This window comes from Monomorium pharaonis, chromosome 2 (assembly GCF_013373865.1).
Source record: "Monomorium pharaonis isolate MP-MQ-018 chromosome 2, ASM1337386v2, whole genome shotgun sequence".
NCBI lineage: Eukaryota > Metazoa > Arthropoda > Insecta > Hymenoptera > Formicidae > Monomorium > Monomorium pharaonis.
In genome coordinates, this window is record NC_050468.1 from 21,310,058 (window position 1) to 21,332,870 (window position 22,813).

The 22,813-nt window shown below is 31.2% G+C and overlaps 3 protein-coding genes across 5 annotated transcripts in view; 1 reads left to right on the plus strand and 2 right to left on the minus strand.

Annotated features, from left to right (window-relative positions):
* Positions 1-6,100, plus strand: part of LOC105831818 (protein phosphatase Slingshot homolog 2) — a 134,649-nt gene extending 128,549 nt beyond the window's left edge. For 2 of the 3 annotated variants that reach the window (XM_036283118.1, XM_012672241.3), the window contains 2 exons: positions 115-674; positions 1,031-3,243. In XM_036283118.1, the coding sequence (XP_036139011.1) occupies positions 115-674; positions 1,031-3,243 (2,773 nt within the window). Of the gene's footprint in view, positions 1-114; positions 675-1,030 lie in introns of all 3 variants that reach the window. The other variant, XM_012672240.3, reaches the window with a different exon arrangement.
* LOC105831817 (uncharacterized WD repeat-containing protein alr2800) lies at positions 5,661-9,654 on the minus strand. Its single transcript, XM_028194534.2, has 5 exons — positions 9,260-9,654; positions 8,348-8,537; positions 8,006-8,207; positions 7,348-7,542; positions 5,661-6,830 (listed from the first exon to the last, which is right to left on the minus strand). The coding sequence occupies exons 1-5, from the start codon at positions 9,414-9,416 to the stop codon at positions 6,684-6,686; spliced, it is 891 nt and encodes a 296-aa protein (XP_028050335.2). The 5' UTR covers positions 9,417-9,654; the 3' UTR covers positions 5,661-6,683.
* A 3,605-nt stretch (positions 9,655-13,259) lies between these two features.
* LOC105829383 (elongation of very long chain fatty acids protein AAEL008004) lies at positions 13,260-20,928 on the minus strand. Its single transcript, XM_036283094.1, has 4 exons — positions 20,726-20,928; positions 15,263-15,540; positions 14,572-14,874; positions 13,260-13,748 (listed from the first exon to the last, which is right to left on the minus strand). The coding sequence occupies exons 1-4, from the start codon at positions 20,769-20,771 to the stop codon at positions 13,569-13,571; spliced, it is 807 nt and encodes a 268-aa protein (XP_036138987.1). The 5' UTR covers positions 20,772-20,928; the 3' UTR covers positions 13,260-13,568.
* Between the last annotated feature and the right edge of the window lie 1,885 nt (positions 20,929-22,813).

Below are 22,813 nucleotides of genomic sequence, written 5' to 3' on the forward strand. Positions count from 1 at the left end.
CATTATAATATTGAAAATTTTACAATATAATGGAAGACGTGCTTAATTTATTCTAATATATATATGTACAGCTGTTAATTTAATTTTAATTTATCTTTTTTTGTACACTTTCAGTGTAAGGCACATCTTGAATGTCACTCGGGAAATTGACAACTTTTTTCCGGGCATGTTCACGTATCTGAACGTACGTGTGTACGACGATGAGAAGACGGACTTGCTGAAGCATTGGGATAACACATTCAAGTATATTACTAAGGCCAAAATGGAGGGCTCTAAGGTGTTGGTGCATTGTAAAATGGGAGTATCCCGTTCTGCCTCCGTAGTAATAGCTTATGCGATGAAAGCTTACAACTGGGACTTTTCCCAGGCGTGGAAACACGTTAAAGAGAAGCGCAATTGCATCAAGCCTAACAACAGTTTTCTTCTGCAACTGGAAACGTACCAGGGTATTCTGGATGCGATGAAGAACAAGGAGAAACTCCAGAGATCCAAGTCCGACACAAATCTAAAATCTCCTACGTCCACGAAGGATCAATCAAAAAAGGAAGAGAAATCGGATAATATAGAAAATAATATGCGAGAGGCAATTTCAGGCTCTGAGTTGAAGAAAACTAGCCAAAGACCAAAGAGTTGGTCGCCGAATGTCAAAGTCTCTGAAAACATGTTACCTTCCGGTAAGTAGTTTTATGAACCTGACAATTAATTACATTTTCTTCTTTAAATAATTTTTTAAGGAAAACTTGAAATTAATTTTTTTTAATTGAAACTGATAATTTGTTTAAATGGATTATGGTTCTTTGATAGAATACCTTTATAACAGAAAATACAATATATATATATGAAACTTTATTTTATATTTAAGTTTAAATGAGCTAATATAAAATTTACTGTTCGGTATATTGAAAAATAAGTTTTTTAAATTCATTTATTTATTTATATAATTAAGATAAAAAATTGACAACTAAAATTAAAGATATATATTTTACTTTTGTGGAATCGAGTTTTCATTGTTTGTTTTGTAATGTTTTAGTTCCTTTGTCGCAATCGTTGGAAAGTATCGATAAAGCAGGAAATACGGAAGTCACACGGGAGGATCTTCTTCGTGGCTCGAATCAAAAACCGGCAATAGAACAGGAAGCTCGCAATGTTCTAATGCCCTGCGACAACGGGCAATCTTACAGTGTGTCGCAGAACAAAATAATGCACTTACCTGCCCCAACCCCTGGCACACCTAGCGTAAAGAATAGAATTAGTAAGTTAGAAACTCAGGGACAGAAGAGGAAAGGCCTGGTACTCAATTTAACCAATCAATTTGAAGCGGCCAGCAGTAAACCGTCATCGCCAGGATCCGATACGGACGTGAGATCTCTGCCCCAGAGTTCGGTTGCCGAAGAGAACGTGAATAAGCCAATCGAAAACGGTCACTCGTATTGCGAACAATCACAGGAAGCGCGAGATACCGCGGTTTCCGTCTCGAGCGGTCCTTCCGAAAAGGAAATTTGGAATCCCGGTGAGGAGCAACAAAAGGAAAGGAGAAAAGAGATAAGCGAAGATTCCACCGAGATCAACGATAATAGTGAATGTCTAGTCTGGACTGCGTCCGCGGATGCAACATGTGCTGATTTGTGTGATGACAATAAATCTGACAGAGGCGTGAGTGTGGAGAATGAGTGTGTCGTGAGTGTGACGGCGGATACGACAATTACGACATCGATCACGACAACGACGACGACAACGGCGTCGTCATCGACGTGTCATGATGTTTTGGGAAAGAAAGCGAAGAAAGATGGCGATCCATTCAGCGCCCAGCTGGATCGAGTATTCGATCGCGAGGAAAGACGGGGCGAACCCGTCACTAGGGAATCTCCGAGTCGACAAAGTTCCTGGAGTAGTTATGACAGTGCGGTGGTTCTTGACAATTCAGTGCACAGCTCGTGGGCCACCTTACCGTCGAGGAATAGTTCCTGGGGCTCCTATGATATGCGGCCGTCCGATTTGCTCGGTTCCAGTGGTCTGTTCCCGTACGATAAAGAGGAAATACCGTGGCATCCGGGCACAGTAAAGCGCACTAAACAGAAGCTAGAGGAAGGGACGACCGCGGGTGAGGTAAAGCGCGTGTGTACGCAGACCTCGACGACCACGGATGACAAAAACGACAGAGTAGCTACTGAAGTAGATGCGACTGCGGTCGAAACATACAATCCGATGTTGTTGCATCATATGCCATCGCCAACGCCGCGAAGAAGGGACTCGTCGCCCACTCAGGAACATAATCTTAAAGTAGAAACAAATAGAGACTCGCCGAGTCCAGTAGGCAGTATTGATATCTCTCTTACATCTATGCGCCAAATTGGAAGATTATCCACTAGCGCTCCCGCGCCGTCCTCTTTGTCCTCCGAGTCTGATCTGCCGCTGTCTCTGAGGTCCTGCAGATCGGAAAGCGAGACGTCCAGTCCATGCGTTGTCAATACTACCCAGTGCCCCTCTGTAAAACACCACAAAATGGTCTTGGAAAATCTTTGCAACAAGTCCGTATTCAGCAAGCGCTGTCTTTCCGCAGATGACTCGCCGGAAACAGAGTGTCCGCGCAGCACATCTGGCATAGTCAAGAATCTAAAGAAGGAATTCGAAGCGAAGTCGACAAAGCTGGAGAGGAGTCCGGAGAACGCGAGCGAGAGCGAGAACGCATCGTTGACCACGCGACCCAAGAGGGACGTAAAGATTAGGAGTTTGCCCTCATCGCCGGTGATTCCGCACAACGAGTCTAAGATCCAGTCGTCATCCAGCGTTGGCGAAACCAAAGACAACAAGCATGGTAGAAGAAGCGAGGTAACGCCACCGTTGTTGCAGGACAACGTCGAGGATCTCTCCGTCAGAGTGTTGGTGGGAAAGTACGAAGTTGCCAGACCGGAGTCCAGGAAGAGCTTGGACGTGCAGTTACGCACTCACAAAGACAAAGACTGGGACTCCATGGAGGTACATCCGCCGGCGAAATCGAAGATCGCGCCTGAATTCTCGCGAAGATCGGCGCCGATCATGATCAACAATCACTCCACGCCTCTGTTTAATGAGGCGCCAGAAGCTCCCGGCAGGCCGCCGGCGGTACCCTCTCCCAGCGTGGTCATGGCCAGCGTGGTGGCGAAGGCAGCTAGCAAGAAACAACAGCAGCACGGCAGAACGCATCCACTTGCTAGGCTGCAGGTCAGACCTAGGCATAGCAGTCCCGTTTACAATACTATGTAACGCGGAGGCGATGATCTTTTGTTTTTGCTCGCGAATTCTTAACGCGTAACACGAGCGCAGTACATCTAATCCGGACGAGAGTACTCATGCGATTAGGTGAGTACGCCGCCGTGACGATAAAATCGTGTGATCTCTTTATGTTGGCGTTGAAGATAAGATTGGGTTTTCGGAACCAAGACAGTCGCGCCTGTTGTTCTAAGGATAGATTTTTTCTCTTCTTGTCGTTCTCTTTTTTTATCATTATTGCTGTAATCGCTCGTACAACTATCGTCCTGAGAGGAACGATCTTGTCATTTCGTTAATGCGTATCTTATTATTTATAAGACGATAATCTTGCGTGAGCGTTTAGATCTTTTTACTGCGAAACAACGACAGGCGCTTTATGTTCCTTCTCGTCAACGTGTATCTTGGCTTGACGTTAGTTCAATTATTTTAAGCTGGAAATGCAACAATTACGAGGCTGCGCGTCGAGAAGGAGGTCAACGTAAATTCAGAAAGGGATAATCATATACTATGTCACTGCGTTGTAAATTAGTGGGCTCGGAATCAAACGTGCGTTAAAAACATGAAAAGCGATACAATGTGTCGCACGAGTGACTTAACGCGGCGCAAAAGTTTTGTTCCGCAAGAGAAAGAGGAGGGAGAAAAAGAACCGAGTGCTCAGTCAGGCTGTGAATGTAAGGTCTGAGCCTCGGACGTACGCTGACCTTTCTTCTGCTTCGCTTTCTTGATCTTTCTTTCGTCGGATATGACATTGCCGCGTGAGACGATAAATCTCCGATTCTACGAAAGCGACTTTGTCGATTTTGTCGTAACGTGTAACGGAAAAAGTTATTATTATATGACGAGACCTCGAGATAATGTAATATTAAGCCACACTATTAGTAATTTATAGGTGATAATGTGATGTAGAGTGATGTACAGTATGCGAGAACACGATGTAGCGAAGTGTGTTTTCTGTTGAGCGACTGTTTTTTCGGAGGCATGAGTGTGTGTATGGAAGGGGGTACCGAAATTCACGAGCTTCTAATCGTTTCCGAAACCCCGAAAGTGATTCTTCCTGGTCTTTTTTTGTCAACGGCCATATTTTGCATGGAATGGTAAAAGTTAATGCAAAATTAGTAAGTTAAAGGTAGTAACATTGTGACAAGTGGATTAGATTTCTCTTAAATTATAAGGTAATAATTTAGTATTGTATGTATATTGTCTTATCTCCAGGTGTAATAGACGCCTCAACAATTTGATTTGAACGAATCGAATCTTATTAGATATTTTATCGAGCTTGTGACTTATCGCCTCACATTTAGAATATACAATTATGTGGATTGCATCTCTATTGCTTGTGATCCAAAAGACCCTCTCTTAGGCTGAAACGACTGTTGTTCTCGCGAATTAGGTACCTCTCTTACTCATTAATTGTTATTAACTTCTCTTTGTACTCCTACTACTATAGATTGTCTTTATCTCGATTAATTCAGATCGGTTGATCGTAACGCTTTTCAACGGCTGACGATGCAGCGATAATAGTGCATCAAGAAGTTAATCCCGCTATTGACTCCCGTATAAGTCGAGAAGGTATGATGAGATGTGAGGAAAAATATGTTGATCCTCGTGGGTGCATGCGCGTACTTGTATTTCTCCATCGATCGACTTGGAGCACATTGTATCTCTAAGTGTCAATATTTTTTTAAACACATATCACCGACTCATCGTTAATTTTGTAAATCGCGCGCGTTCCTACCGTGTCGCGGGATTTAGTTAGACAGAAAACGATGGAAAACCCGATTTACCGCGCAAATTGATGACCAATTTTATACTCTGATGTACTCTGACGAATGCGACCGTTGCTAGGAGGCGCTTTGCGAGCGCGTCGCGATTATCGTGTATAAATATATTTTATTACAAACACATTTCTCAACCAAATTAGGCTCGTTGATCGTTTAGATTGTAGATACGGGCTGAAAAAAAGTCCTGGAATATAGTAGTTTCCCGAATAGTCTGTTGGATCGCACCTAGAGATTAACTATTATCTACTTATACGGTTAAGTACAATTGGATGCGATTTTGGAGGAGGAGGATCTGTTTTCTTTTTTCTCTACATTCTGTCGCAGCCGGAGGTGACTCGTCCCCTTTTTTAAACATAAGACTTATGAGGAGTGAAGTTTCAAAGTCTCGAATGTTGTCCAAGTAATCATCGAGTTTAAAGTATACTTGAATGCACAAGATATCTAATAATTCCCGTGTGGAATCCGATGTGGATCGGATACCCGATCACGCTAATCGCCGCAAAAGTATTAAGTATGTAATGCGGGGTCTACAATGGCAACAGGAGTAATGGAGTAAGGAGTAAGAGTAATAATTGACCAATTAAAAACCGGGAGTAAACGAAATGGGCAAATCTCATTTCATATTTCTTACTTTTTACTCCTACTCCATTACTCCTGCTGACATTGTAGACCCCGCATAACAGGATGTGTCATCTACGGCGCGAGTATTGAAGAAAAAAGAAAAAGTAAAAAAACTGCGATGCGCTTTTTGCTCTCTCACCGTGTTTGTGCGCGAGCAATTTTTTCTACACCGTGTCGCTTGTCAACCGATGGATTTGCTCGTGTCAAGTAAGTTTGTATTGTCACAAATCGATGTGCTCAGTTTTAGTGATTGTCCCCTGAACCCTTAGGCCCTGTTCCTTCGACCGCTCCAATCCGCCCTTTCGTCTCTTAAGTCTTGCTTAAGTGTGTGCGTTACTCGATACGAGAACTTGCTGTCATATGAGAAATGATGATAAAGCCGTACGTTGTTCTGTATAAATTTTGTACTATAGTTTGTATTAAATAAAATACATTGTTTATTGCTTGAACGCACGTGTCATTCTTTCGAGGAAGGTTTCTATGAATATGAAAAAAGGGGAACTTATTATCATCTTTCTCCCTCTATTATTTTATTTTATCTTTAACAGTATGTTATGTACATTTATCGTACATACTATAGCGCAAATCATATTTTGATGTCGACTAAAAAAGATACTTTTCTTTGTCTCATATTGTCTTATATACCACTGGCGACAATAAGTTTAACTTTTACATTTTATTTTGATTTAATTCATTATAAAGAGAGAAAAATTAAATCATGTCAATCTAATAGTACATTATATACAAAATATGAAACAATATTTCTTCGCTATGTACATTTTTTTTAAGAAAACCGCTTTTTTATGATAACTATCAAAAGAACAGGTTGAACAAAATCTTATTTCGACTAGATATTTACAAATGTTATATTAACAATCGTGAGTTAGCTATATGTGCTTCGCAAAGTACATGTAAAATAAATCATATATTTGTCAAGTTATGAAGCATAAAATAATTACATAAATTGCAAAAGCTTTGTGCACACGCGCGCGTGTATGTGTGTGTGTGAAAAAATGTGTTAGCATAAATTAGTTAACTGGGCTGAGCGTCTATTTCAAAAATCGTTGTTCCAGCGCAAAACGCGAGTTTTGGAAGAATTCGTTTACTGTATTTCGATTCCAAAGGTCCAATATCCAAATTATACACACCACCCTTGATGTATTTCATCATAGCTATAGTCTGCAAAGGCAAATATTGTTACTTTATCTTGACATGAAAAACGATTTTCACTAAAAACGATTATTTTATAAAGTAAATGTACAAATGGATGAATATTTTGTATTAAAAGATTCCAAAATTTTTTCAATATTAATAAATTTTTTGATTGATCTTAAGGTCGATTTTTCTAATTATATATAATAAAAATGTATAACTCAAACAATAATTGTTAAAGCATAAATTAGAATTGTAATAAGAAATAGCTAAAAACTAAAATTTTTATGAACTAAATTCGTAAATAGGACCTGGTATTAGTTTTCAAAAATGTCACTGCATCTCGCGTTATTTGTGAACAACATTCACCAAATATTGTTTGACGTAATAAAGTTTAATAAATAGTACAAGCAAGTGCATTAATAATGACGTCCAGAGATTAATAATCAACAAGATATTTTATGAATAACAAAATGCTGGATATAAGTGCATTAATGCATCTGGCTATATAATTAACAACGCCTTAAAAAATTATTGGACTTACAGAATGAGATCGTAAATCAACGATTCTGAAGAGATCAGTGTCACAGCCACCGCATGCGATGTACATATTTGTTACGTATTTTCCAACGTACAATAAAGAAGAATAACTGTCTGGTTCTAAAGTAATAATCAATTTACCGCTACTGTAGTCCCACAATTGTATAGGATTATTCTTCTGCCAGGAACAAGTAAGTATCTGTTATTTAAATAAATTTACAATTAAGAATGTTGTAAATTTTATATGAATTTATTACGTTCAAGTTATATACATAAAAATTGTGATCTATAATTATATGGATATATTTACATAAGATTTTACAAAAATATTGCAGATAATATAATTGCTATAATTTTTAGATTTATTAATATATCCATTCTATAAAAGGTATAAATCTATCGAAATATTGTCGCCGCTTTTCCGTGACGCTAATTGATTCTTTTACTACGCTAACTTTGTGAGAGTCATCACGAAGTTAATCAATTGTATAGATGATTGTCTATAGAATTATCATTGCAATTTATTTTCAAAAGTAAAAAGTAAAAAGCTAAGTAGTATGCGCGTAGCAATGTGTTTATAGTGTTTAGTATACAATACTTGGCATAGATTCATCGATTTTTCAGCACTTTACTTTAAGTACAAATCCCTAGTTCGAATGTACCTCTTGCCCATTTCTGCTGATATCTAAGCCGTCCCCGCACATATGTACACCAGATATAAACCGAAAAGAATGAGCTTGTCTAGTATCCCAAAACTGGACAGTGTCATCCCAGCCAGCACTTATAAGTTCGTACACGGATTTGGGATTGAAACAGGCACTGAAGACTCTAGATTTATGACCATCCATGGCACCCGGCACATCACTGTGTATTTTCGAAAATTACGAAACGTTTTACAAAATCCCAATTTTTATTACAGTATTAATTACAGTATTTTTCTTTTTAAAGAAATAGAGAAGTTTTCGCTGATGAGAACATTTAAAATTTAATTGTTTTTAATTTACCTTCCGCGAAACACTCTCTCCCGTGTTTTTGTTTCTTCATCATACAAGTATAGATTTGTATCATCCCCGACAGTGACAAATTTCGGTAATTGAGGATGATAGGCCAGACCAAGCGTTTGCCGTCTTTCACGTATTGTGTAAAGGCATTGCGCAGTTGGATAATGCCAGCATTTAACGCAGCCGTTGGCATCTACATAAATAGTGTTAACGTAAGATTATTGTTTTAATTTTTTAACAATTTTCTTCAATAATGTTATATTATGACATACAATATTTAATATAAGCATTTAAATTAACATCTTTTGTGTAACCCTTATAAAAATGTAATACTGGGCAGTATTAAATTAGCCAATAATTAATACTTATTTGTAGTATTAAAAATACTGCTGTTAATACTTTTAATACTCAAAATAAGTAATAATTATTGGCCAATTTAATACTGTTTAGTATTATATTTTGATAAGAAAATTTTATGAGATGTATTTTATAAAATTTGATAAGCATGAATGTTAAAGGCAAGAATAAAACAATTATTAATTATTTATTTATTTTTTAACAGTTTAAACAATGAATGAATAGCAAACGAATAGTGCAAAAATATTTATTCTTTTGTCTTGCTTATTTATTTTACAGTATAGTTTCATTTTCAAAAAAAAATAAAATAAAAAGTTACATTATATTATTCTATCTCAACGTTTCGTGTAATTAATATCAAAACAATATATAAGATCATTTTTAGAATCTTGTTTCTAAATAAAAGAAAATAAAAAATTGGCCATATTAGTTTAATCTTAGTCAATCAGTCTTTTTAAAAATAAACTGAGATTATTTCTAAATTATATAAAAAATGGAGATCTATTAATAATAATTATTAATGAAATTAATAATCAAAATAAAAAATAAAATACTAACAAGTCGCTATCACGGTATGGGTAATTGGGTGTGATCTGCGCACTGGTCGATGCTTTACAGCGGTTACCGGAGCCGGATTCTGCATCATCTCCATGTCACACAAATTCAGCGTGTTCTCCCCTGAACTAACTTTATAGAATTTTAAATTTCCATCCATCAGTCCTGCCGCCAAAAAGTCGTAAGTTTCCGTATAGCAGATGCAAAGCACGTCTTGATTAACTTCCCTACAAACTGTTCGCTTTGCAACTTATTTTGAACACATACCTATATAACTAGATATAATGTAAACTTGTTTGTTAAGAAATAATTAAATTTTACTACGTATTTGCTTACATCCTTAACGCTTACATCCTTACTTTGCGGAAGATTATTTTTAATATAAAACTCATTATCAATTATTTACAATTTAATTCTTAATATTTTTGCTATTTTTTTCTTATAGAAAATTAAATTAATAAAAAAACTAATATGAATAAGAAACACAAGAAAAATTCTTTAAAAAAAGATAATTAATTCAAATCTCTCTCTCTCTCTCTCTCTCTCTCTCTCTCTCTCTCTCTCTCTGTCTCTCTCTTTTTCTTTTCTTAATTTATCTAAAAATTTTTTATATATCTAAATAATGTTTTTTTTATATATCTAAACTGATTCTTTATCCGTGTTCATAATCAGGTCAAATCAGGACACATATATAATTTTCTCTTATTGTAAAAGATTTCAGACATTTCTAAATTATGACATATCGATAAATAATATTTTTTAAATAATTATTGCCTACAGTTGATTGATAACACTAATATTGCCGATCAATTGATAACGATGCTCGACATCAGAAACAGTTTCTGTTGAAGCTGATAAGGGAGTATATCCTTTATGGGTGACGATTGATGATATTGAGGGTGTAGGTGTCACATCGAAATCGATTTCGCTGACATCATCTTGGATGGATGAATCAATGATAGTACGGGAAGATTGCTTATTATTTTTATGCTGCTCCTTATCCATCTAGTAATATAGAATTAATTGTTAGTAAGTACGTTAAAAATCTGTACTTTTTAAAATATTACAAAATGTATAAAAACGAAAATAAAAAACAAGGTAGACAAAGAAGAAATTATTTTCGTTAAAAATATGTAAATTTATTTAATGGTAAGTTTAATTATTTTTTAATTAATTAAAAAATATGTTGTAAAAAGCATTGTTTATATAAAATAAACTAAAGGTCCTCTTGTCCAATTACAGCAGAGAATCAAAATTGTAATAAACTTTTTATGAAGTTACGGTGTATAAATTAAAATAGAAATGAAGAAATAAAGAAAAGATGGAAAATGACTTTTTCTAAAAATAAGTTTATTAATTATTTTAAGGAAAAAACAAATTTATATAAAAGAAATTATTCATGTAAAAAACGTTTCTTTAATAAAACAAGTAAAAAATGCAGAATATGATAGAACAAAGATACAAATTACAATAAAATAAATAAGTCTACATACCTAAATAAAGTATTATTAAAAATATTGCAAAATAGTAACCTTTTTGAATACTTTGTATAAAAGTAGAGTTTCCACTTGATATGAATGTAGATAGCTGTATGATACACTCTTATGATACAATTTTGTAAAGAACTATATCCATATTTAACTTGGAAATTTGTCGACTATGAACTCGTTTAGATGAACAAGTTGTTGTGATATATTAAAAAACTAAAATTTTGATTGTGATTTCGGACATGTCAAAAATTCAAAATGACGATCGCGGTATACGCGATATAACATATAACCAGAATTCATATTTTTGTTTTATTATTGGATTATTGTCAAGTTATATTGTACATTGTTTTATTATAATATAAAAATATAATTGAAAATAATATACTATTGCATATCAGATTATTATTGTTGCAGATACCCAGTAAACAATTTGTCATTAAATTGTTGTCAAATTGGCAACAGATTAATTCAAAACTTTATATCAAATACTATAGCATCTATATCTGCAATCAGCTTGTGTTTTACTGGCAAAGTTTTGTCATATCAAAGTTTGACATTTGACGCCAAATACTTTCTGACACCAATTCGACATCAAAATGATAGGTAAACATACCCAAGTGTTACATTTCAATTTTGATAAGCTCTGAATATAAATTGTAGTAAAAAATAAAAGATACAATTCTTATATGTGCTTATACGTGCTTATTGGCATTAAAAGGGTAAAACTACTTGAAAAAAATTGATTTTTTTTTTAACAATACTGTTGGAATGATAAAAAATATAAAAAAGTTATAAATATAAGTTTTATGACTTTTAATGCACTTTATAATAATGCAATCAAATTTTTCAAAAATGTTATATTTTTTGAAATTTGTCATTTCTTTTTCCATTTCTTTATTATCTCTTTATCTTCTTTTTTGTTTCTCAATTTCTCTACTTCTTTACGAGCAAAAATGTATATTATTTAAATTTAAAACATATTTATGTAAAATAAATAATATAGAATTAAACGTCACAATAGGCATTGAGACAAATATCAATTAAGAGAGAGGAGAGAGGCGCATATACAGTGTGATATGGAGAGAATTGCATTTTCAGAATACAACTTCATCGTATAAATTTGTCATTAAATATGCTTTACGTTTTGGGATATGTTTTACATACATATATATATTAATACGTTATGTGTATATTAATAAAGATATAATTTATTTGTAAATAAAATATATAAGTTGTATCCGCAATATATACATTTAATTATACTATATTTTATTAAATAATTCATTAAAATAATTAGTATATAAATAATTAATTATATATAACATTATATTTATTATTTATATATAACTAAAACATTACATTGTGCGCGCTTTGTGCGCGCCATTTAGTCTTTTTATAATGAACGTTGCACTTATTCTTTTTCTGTATTTATATTCAGTTTATTTACAAAGAATTTTATTCTTGAAGATTTTTTATTTATTCTTATTTCTTATTTCTTCTCTCTAAAACTCTCTTTCTCACTCGCTATGTCCTTCTAATTACTTGCCAAACGTAATCTCTCGCTCTTTTTTTTCACTTTTAATCTATCTATCTACCTATATCTCTTTTCGATCAAACCTCTTTCTTTCTGAAAGATATATTTTTTTTAAATAAAATTTTAAATTAAATTATAAATTATAATACATTTTTAGGTTATTCTTAATTTCAAACTCTCTCTATTATCAGTCAATATACGCTTATAAACTATATATCTACTTATCCTATATTTCTTTCCTATCTTACTAAGGAAAGAATATAGAAAGATTATTACGCGAAGTGTCAAATTCTTACATATCTAATATTATACCTTATTATTACAGCACCTTCTACCTTTCACTCAAACTCTCTCTCTCTCTCTCTCTCTCTCTCTCTCTCTCTCTCTCTCTCTCTCTCTCTCTCGCGCGCGCGCGCGCGCGCGCGCGCACGCACACACACACACACACACACACACACACAAATCTTTTTTTTTCTGTCAAATTTCCTTCGTTTCTCAAATATGAAAACTGGTTCTCTTTTTCTTTCTCAATCAAATTTTGTTTCTCAAATATTTCCTTCTCTTTTTCAAATACGGCGAACTGTTAAAAGTTTGATAGCAGCAAACGATAGAATGAAGCAAGTCACACAGCACGATCTTGACAATCAACAACCAATCAGCCTCGCGGAAAAGCGGTGACAAAATAAATAACACATCTTTTTTAAAAGTGGATGTTATTATATAATATTATACATATAATACATACAGAATATTTAGAGAAGAGAAAAAACAAACTATTTTGTTTTATTTAAATAATTTATTAAATATTTAAATATGTAATATAATTTTTGGTAGCTAAAATGATAATTTTTGCGTTGTTTTTTTTACAAAAAATTAAGTGTAAAAAAACGAGAAAAAATTACCCACATATAATCACATATATTTCTTTAAAATTTTACTTCATAAATACATATGATTATACATGAGCATTTCTTTCATTTCTTTAAACTTAATGTAAAAAAAACAATGCAAAAATAATCTTTTTAATTAGTTTTTGTCTTTTATTTCACAGCACAACAATATTTGATCATACATATGTCGAAAAAAGATGAAAGATGTCATATATGCTTCAGGCAATTGAAAAATTCTTATGAATTTTCTCCAGATTTAACCGTGAATTACTGTTTGTTTCGATCGATGTGTTCCAACATTATTTGGAACATATATAATATATAATTAATATTATTTGCTTAAATTAATATTATTCGCTCTGCTTAAATAATATTAAATACGACATCGCTCTTTGATGTTAATTATTTTTCCGTTTAGATGATTTCGTGTAGTTTTTTTTATAAAAATCATAGAATAAATACAGAAATATTAATAAATTTCCAATAAAGAAAGGTGCTGCTCTTATTGTTGTAACTCCTACTTCGCAATTAGGACTAAATAGTTGTAACAGTATTATTATGATAACAATAAATTGCACCTAATTTGACAAATAAAAACAGTATTAAAATTTGAAATACTATTACGAACATATATTATACTATTTAAAGAAAAAGCTATAAAAATATATTTTAACCCTTTGTGTCACAAATTTTTCCACTGATAGGTTTTTTGTAAACATTATCATATTAGGATCTTTGGGGTCGCTGATTACAAATCCGCTATCAGATTTTCGAAATTCAAAATGACGGATTTAATATAATGGATGTAGTTTTATAAATTTATTAAATTTCCGTAAGACTAGTCATATAAAATATTTTTAGGACGTTAATTTCGAATCTGTTATCAGATTTTATCGTTATCAATACTTAATATTATTGAAGTTTTAAGTGTTATTTTTGACTACAAATTCCTAATCAGCAGCCCGAAAACTTTCACATAACAATTGAATTTAGAATCTTGGATCCGCTATATTGGATCTACTATTTTGCAATTTGTATTTTTTATTTGAAAATTGTGATCAACGATTCTAAAAATCGTAAAAAAACAAATGTTTAATAATAGTAAATTAATTCCTCGATCGACAAAGATTTAAGTACAGATTTGTAATTAAAATTTTTCACATACGAATTTCTTTACTACAAGTGACAATTTTACGATGTACATTTATTAAAAAAAAATATTTATTTTACATATTTCTGATAATATGCTATAAAATTACGTAAAATGCATAATTATTTAAGAAGAAAAACTTGGACAATAGTTAATGCCTTGGTGGCATCGCTGTGATGCAAAGGGTTAAATAAAAGGTGTAATAGCATCATGTATACAAGTTAAGTATAAAATATTATATTGATACTTGCCATTTGAATATTAGTTATATATGGTTTAATGGGATATACCATTTGTTGAGCTTTCAGACTCCATGTAGTGATGAAATAGTAGGTATACATAATTACATGCACGGCACAATTAATTAGTGAAATAAATGTCGCTCTTTCATCCAATATATACTTTAAGTAATACCAGCCAAACGTCAAATTAGATATATGGTGATACACATGTAAACCAGAGACTTGGTTTTGTTTCTTTCTTAATACAAATATGCAGGTTTCGACGAGATCAAAAATTTTTAGAATTAATAGCCACCATACTAGGTTGAATATCTGAAACACAACTTATATATAAGATGTACGAAATATCACAATCATTAAAATAATAAATAATAAAGAACAATTAATGGTAAAATCAATCTTGAAACTTAATGTATTATTTTTTTATTATTTCTCGTAGAAGCTTAATATATAAGAGACAATATAAAATGTAAATTCAGATTTTTATTTAAAATAATTATTGATACTAATTAAAATTTAATTAATATTTATTAATATAATTTTTCTAAATTTATTTTCTGTTTTTTTTTAAAATTAATATTATTGTAAGTCAGAAATTTACACTTAATAATACTGTTACTTAATAATACTATTTCTTTTAGTTCAAGTATTGTAATTTATCGATAATGTTCACATTAATTATTGTATTATAAATACATACTTTATTCGCATTAATAGGCATCGCATGACGTTCCCCACATGTAAAAAACACAAAATTAAATTCCACAAACCAACCGGCAGATATGTGCTCTTTTACAGACCATAAGTTTACTAAAATTTGAATCATGTCATAAATTAATCTAAAAGTTTTCAATTCAAATGGCGGTCGATTTTTCATGTAACAAGGTCCAACATAGAGAATAAAATATAAATATCCGAAAATTATTAGTATTAGTGGAAGTGGTGAAGATATGAGTGGCCATTCGCGAGTGTATGGAACTGCAAATATATAATTCTTAAATAATATAACCATAAATAATATAACCATTTTCTGCACGATTTCTTTTTAATAAAACTTTATTGAATAATATTTTTAAGTATACGATACTATAGCATTACTTTAGTAGTGTTGTACTTACACAGGCAAACAATAGTTTTATGTAAACAAGAAATTTCTATTTAAAGCAAATAAATTTGTCATATTTAAATATTTTACAAAACACGATACATTTTTCTTTTAGTTTTGATTAATAAAGAAACAATGTACAAAAATTCTTTAAACATTTTTTAAAAGATTCTCTTTCTAAATTTCTTTAGACAATTTTTTAAATTTCGAATATTATTATATTTTCGCTCTTAAAAAAACATGAAATTGTTAGTTGAATCTTTTGAAATATTGTTACCGCTTTTTCACGATACTGATTATTTTTTTTTTGCTGCGCTAACTTCGTGAGCAGCTATCATCGTGAAGTTAGAAAATGATAATTCATATAAAAGATCATTACTGTAATTTATTTTTTAAAATAAAAAATAAAAAGCTAAATAATGCGTAATGTCAATATTATAAGAAATAAATGTATTATGCACCGTGATTAAATTTTGATAGTTGTCAAATATTATAATTCATAAAAGGGGAGATTTAGTTCTATGTGTGTGGAATAGTAAAAGTGAAAAAGAAGAAAAAGAGAAAAAAGAAAAAAGAGAGAGAGAAAGAGAGAAAGAGAGAGCTTTTATTGACGTTCTAAGATAAAACCCCTTAAGAACGTACCGCAATAATCAGTGCATAGAACGGAGTTACAAAAATTATAATACTATTATAAATAATAGTGACAAAAGAATAGTACATTGTCAAATTACATGAATAGTAATACTAATATAAATAATAAGGACAAAAGACATAAGAAAGATAGTATAACAAAGAAACAAAAACAGAAATAATACAACACAAAAACATAAAAAGAAAAGAAAAGAAAATCGATATACAACATCAAAATAAAAAAGCAGAACATCTATAACTCAGACAAATAACGCAGAGAAAAACCGTAAACAGTAAATAATATAAATATCAGAAAATTAGATGTAATAACAGAGAAAATTTAGAGTAAAAGAAAAAAAGAAAAGGGAAAGAACGCGCGAATTACTGGTACGGGATGAATAATCCACGCTGTTACAAAGACAGAAGAGCTCACGCCGGAAGGAAGGTAAGGAATCGGATGTCCTGATATGGATAGGGAGCGAGTGTCATAAAAAGAAGGGAACATATTGGAATGATTTCTAGAATGTTCTAAGAGAGAGATAGAAAGAGAGCGAGGGGGGGGAGAGAAGTAAAAAAGAAAAAAGAGGTAATATTAGATAATAACATTGTATACAGAAAAATATCCAGCAGTTCTAATCGGAAAAAACCGTTCGGATACTGTATCCGATTGATTTTGAATAGATTTGCGGCAATCCGGTGAAATAATGGATGCCTTTATCCGATAAAATGTACTTTCCGAAGAAATAAAAACGGATAAGCCGTAATTTATTTATCTGTTTAAATTCAAATACAATATAATTGGACATTGCACTTGATCGGTTAGAAACAGGGTATTTTATACGATCAAACTAAATGTTCGATCTAATGTATTATACTATATCCGATTTAGAAGTTCGATAAAATAAATGCGCGCGCACATTTTGATAATTGCGTGTGCACCAGTAAACGATTGCGATTAATCGTGCTAACAGTCTCGTATCATTAAACATATTATGTAATTCATTTAATTTTTTCAACAAAAAAATTTTTTTTAAGTAAAAAAATTTTAAATTATGTATAATATTTTAAGTAAACCTTAAACCTCAAACCTTTACATCTCGAATTCTTAACCCCTAAATTCGTTAGATTAGCTTATTGATCACTTAAGTAGAGAATAGAGCTCATGCTCCAAATTTCGAGAAAGATCGAAGACGCCATCTTTAAACCTGTTAAGATCACAACTTGAAATTTTAGGGAAATAAAGTAGAGATGGTAAGGAAAATTTTAAATGGCGTTAGGGTAAAAAAAAGTGTCCGACCTGACAAAAATAAGGTGGCTCACATGGAATGCTCCATATATATATGCTAAATAATGTTGGGGTAGTTGCAACAAATAATAATTCGCGAGTCTGGAGAAGATCAATAAGAATTTTTCAATGCCTAAAGCATATATGAGATTTTTTATCTTTTTTTCACCATATATATGATCAAATACTGTCGTGTTGCGAAATATCTCCACTTCAAAATCTTTATTATTTTTTGCATATATTATGAATTATCAACACCTTTATCCAAAATAGAATTAATAATTTCTATGACTTTAGTGACTAAATGACATTTTTAATAAAATATAAGAAAATACAATATCTTAAATCATTTTCACTGCTGTTATATAGCGTGTTTTAAAAACTTAGCGATTTACATTATCTTTCAAATCGTAAATGTGTAGATATTACTACACAATGCTATTCTTCTCCCTTCTTCTATTTCTCTTTCTCTCTCTCTCAATTTAATAATAACACTCTTTTTAGCACAATAATTATAATTTATTTACATGTGTAAATAACTTACTTTATGTTACTTTTCTTATTTTTTCTTCTTATTATTTCTTAACTACTTCTAATTCTCTCTCTCTCTTTCTCTGTCTCTCTGTCACATATCTAAGAAAGTGTATCAATGCTTTATTGAGGATACACTCCCGATAGTATTGGTCAATCAGTGATAAAAAGATACTTTTGTGAGTGCGCCAATGGATGAAGAACAGTTGGCTGCTGTTTCCACATTACTGCCATTATTTATTATTTATCCTACAGACGACATTTATAAAAAATTCTGAGACGAGGCCAACACTTATGTAAATTATTCAAAACAGATCACGCCTATTATCGATGAAGATTAGTTCATCTATATAAATATTGTAAATAATAGTATGAGAGCTAGTGATTATGTGAACAAATGTGTATGTGTAATTCATTATTTTGAGAATCATTAATAAACATTTGATTTAATACGATTATAGTTTATTTTTTTATAATTTCATTTTATTTTTTTTTTAGTAAAAATTACTTGTTGTAGAATACTTTCTAAAAATTCTACAAAAAATATGGCAATGGTACAAAAAAGTATCATATTTTTAAAAAATTAAAAAAAAATTTTGTTTTCTTAAATACCTTCCACTGATTTTTTGATTACAAAAAATTTGGTGTTGTAGAATACTGTCCCAACATTCTACAAAAAAAGTATCGCGATTGTACAAAAAGAATATCATATTTTCAAAAAATAAAAAAGAATACTTTATTTTTTATGGGTACCTACTACCCACTATATTGCTTAAAAAAAATACGTTTTGCAGAAAACTGTTCCAAGATTCTACAAAAAAAATTTCGTAATAGTACCAGAAGGATATTAAGACTTAAAAAAATCAAGAACATTAATTTATTTTTTTTCATCAATGTTTCTGTCATCAGAAATCCTTCCCGAATTTTTTATAAATGTGTTTCAATGATATCTATAAAGTATTAAAATTTCATCAAAATCGGTTCAGCCAATCAAAAAATATAAATTATTTTTGGAATTTTTATTTTTATTATTTACACCAAAACGGTTCAATAAAAAGGCCTAATATATGGCTAAATTGTAAGTGACACTGATAGCAATCAAAACGAAAAAAATGAGCATGATTGGTGCGGGGGCAGATTGCCTCCTTCTTATCCGGCTACGGCCTTTCTATTTAAAACAAATAAATTTGTTATATTTAAATATTTTGCACAAGACACATTTTGCTTTTATTTTTGATGAATAAAAAAACAATGTACAAAAACTTTAAACTTTTTCTAAAAATTCTCTTTCTAAATTTCTTCAATTTTTAAAAGTTTAAAATATCATCTTCCTGCTTCTTAAAAAAACAAAATTGATAGTTAAATCTATTGAAATATTGTCATTGCTATTCCGTAACGCTGTTGTTTATTTTGCTGCACTAACTTCGTGAGCAACTATCATAGTGGAGTTAGCAAATATTCCTGCACTGCTGCACTGGTACAATAAGTTAGAATAAGATAAATATACTTTTTCTCATTCTAACTTATTGCACTAGTGCAGCAGTGCAGGAATAAAAAACAAACCTAATAATTCGTATAAAAGAATATCATTATAATTTGTTTTTTAAAAATAAAAAATAAAAAGGTAATAATATCAATATCATAACAAATAAATGTATTACACCCAACAGTGCGATTAAATTTTGACAGTTGTGAAATATTACAATTCATAAAAGGAAAGATTTAGTTCTGTGTGTAAAGAATAGTAAAAGTAAAAGAGAGAGAGAGAGAGAGAGAAAGTAAAAAAGGACATTTTATTTGTAATTAAAAAGGAAAAGTAAAAAAGAGAATAAGAGAGGGAGTGAGAGAAAGAGAGAGAGAGAGAGAGAGAGAGAGAGAGAGAGAGAGAGAGAGAGAGAGAGAGAGAGAGAGAGAGAGAAGGAAAACAGAAGAATATTAGGTAATAATAAATTAGGTAATAACATTGGATGAGGATTGTGAGGACCACAATAATAGATAATAATATTGTGTAACAATACCTATGTATATATTCGTGTATAAACGTGCACGTACATACATATATGAAACAAAAATATTTTTAAAAGATAAAAGAAAATAAAGAAAAGTTAGTAAATAATAATAAGATAAAAAAAACATTTAAAAGTATCACTAATATGAAAAAAATGTAAAATTATTTCAAAGAGAATAGATGTGTGTTCTATTGTATTTATAATTAAAAATTTCAAGACTAAATGAAGTGCATGTAACGTACGCAATATAAGGTAAATGTTTTAGTATTGTAAAATATTTTTTCAATATTAATAAAAAATACATACATATATTTATTAGTTATTATATATTTTGTATAAATTTTATATTTGCAACTTTATAATGACTTAAAAATCTAAATGTTATTGATATAAAAATTCTTTTTCTTTAGAAATTTAAATTTTGTGTCAAATTTTTCTAGTATCGTATACTAATATTTAAATGTACATGCACGCACGCACACGCACACGCACACGCACACGCACACACACACACACACACACACACACACACACACACACACACACACACACACACACACACATACACAAAATAAAATATACTTAAAAAATAGAATTACTCACGCGATGATTCTACGAACAAATAATTATATGTATCTCCCAAACCCATTATAAAAGAAATGCAATAAGTATCACAATAATGTACATTAATGTCTTTTGTTTAACTTATCTTGTTTAATTTATGACATGTGTCAATTAAGCGTCAACGATACTTCCATAACAGGCAAAACTAGACTGATTCTGTCATATGCACAATCGTGCTATGTATATATATAGTATTTATATCGAGTGATGAACTTTGAACTTGGATTTGAATGTTGTTCCGGTACGAATGTTTGATAACAAAATTACTCATTTAATTTTTTTTATTATTTTGCAAATCATTAATAAGATAAAAAAGTATTAAATTAATTATAAAAATAATTAAATGTATTATGTAATTCCTTTAAAATATGTAGAAAAACATTGTTACTTTTAACATGTGCAATTGCAATATTATATTAAGAAATAATATTTGCGATAACATGGTGTATTTTTTTGTATTGCAAAATTTAAAATATATAATTTTAATTAAAGCAGTGGAAAAAACAAACGAGACTAACAGAAGAAAAGAAAGAACACGTTAATAAAACGTGTTATAGGTATCAAAATATATAGTAATGTACAGCGTAAAAGTGATATAATATTATAACACATCATTTTAGTTTTAAAATTACCTTAAAAGAATTGTACCCACATAGAAATGAAACCTCCAGTAGACGTCTAATGGACGTCTGCCATGGAAGTTTAAACTTCCAGTGGACGTCCATTAGACGTCCAATATAAAGCCATTAGAAATCCACAGTTCCGCACTGTGGACGTCTATTAGACCTTCAATAGAGGTCGTCAAAGAGGTCTATTAGACGTTGTGTGGATCATTAACAGAGTCTTCACGGAGCCTCGATGGATGACTTACGGACGTTTCGTGGATCATTAATAGAGGCTTCACGGAGCCTCGATGGATGATTGACAAAATAAAAATTTAAAATAAAAATTTTATTTCTTTTAAATTATTTTTATCAACAGTACATACTAAATTTAGGACAAATTTTTATTAATTAATTAAATTTAAATTATATTATTTTATTTTATTCTTACTTGCCTCTGGTTTTGAACCCGGGACCTTAGGATTACAAACCTTGTACTCTATCTGCTATGCCAATTTGACTCATCGATATGGGTACTTGTTATTGTCTACATATACATATATGTTATAAACTGACGCAATTATATTATTTTTTATAAAAGCAATTAAATTTTGCAAAACATATTAAAAATAAATAGCATTAATTTATTTACTTATTAATTTTATTGTTAAATTTATCTTTTTCCATAACTTTAATAATTTGATGGAAATTGCGATCTATTTAGCATTAATACTTTGAAGCGTTCAAATGGTTAATTAGATAATTTTAACTATATAGATCACATATATTCTAAGAAAAATTGAATAGTACATTTATTATTCTATTTTTGTATTCAGTACATGATAAATTTAGATTTTGTGCATTTTTTTGTGCGCAGTAATTGTAGACAAACCGTTATTTTTGAAAACATTATCTTTATGATAATTTTTTTTAATATCAAATGGATCTCTCATTCAGGATGCCATAGTGTTGTCTGATTTCTGAGTCAACTACGACGCGCATGGACGACTCAAAAATCGGACAGCATTGTGATATCTTTTATGAGATATTAAGCTGATATCATTTAGCTGTAATATCATAAGGATAACATTTTCAAGAAACTTAAATGAAACTCTTCCATGAGATATCTCAAAGACCTCTCTTAGTAGACGTCTCTGATAAATGTTACCATTTGGACATCATTTCCAAGATATCTAAATGTTTTCTTAAAAAAGTTCTCTTAAAGTTTTCATTCTGATAAGCGTGTTGTCTGGATAACTTCTACCATGAAAATAAATGTTCCATACAGCTATGGAAGTTTAATGGATACCTAATGGACGTCTATCTAACTTCCATCATGGAAGTAAATGTTCCATAGAGCTATGGAAGTTTAATGGATCCTTAATGGACGTCTGTCTAACTTCCATCATGGAAATAATGTTCCATAGAGCTATGGAAGTTTAGTGGATCCCTAATAGACGTCCAT

What these genes read in the sequence shown, in the direction of transcription:
- LOC105831817 (XM_028194534.2), bottom strand. Translation starts at nt 9,416, where the DNA reads ATGGATGGAAATTTAAAATTCTATAAAGTTAGTTCAGGGGAGAACACG. An exon ending in CCATACCGTGATAGCGACTT is followed by an intron (nt 8,538 to 9,259) that starts GTTAGTATTTTA and finishes CTATTTATGTAG; the next exon opens with ATGCCAACGGCTGCGTTAAA. An exon ending in TCAGCAGAAATGGGCAAGAG is followed by an intron (nt 7,543 to 8,005) that starts GTACATTCGAAC and finishes TTTAAATAACAG; the next exon opens with ATACTTACTTGTTCCTGGCA.
- LOC105829383 (XM_036283094.1), bottom strand. Translation starts at nt 20,771, where the DNA reads ATGGGTTTGGGAGATACATATAATTATTTGTTCGTAGAATCATCGC. An exon ending in TGCCTATTAATGCGAATAAA is followed by an intron (nt 14,875 to 15,262) that starts GTATGTATTTAT and finishes GTTGTGTTTCAG; the next exon opens with ATATTCAACCTAGTATGGTG. An exon ending in ATATAACTAATATTCAAATG is followed by an intron (nt 13,749 to 14,571) that starts GCAAGTATCAAT and finishes TTGTCAAATTAG; the next exon opens with GTGCAATTTATTGTTATCAT.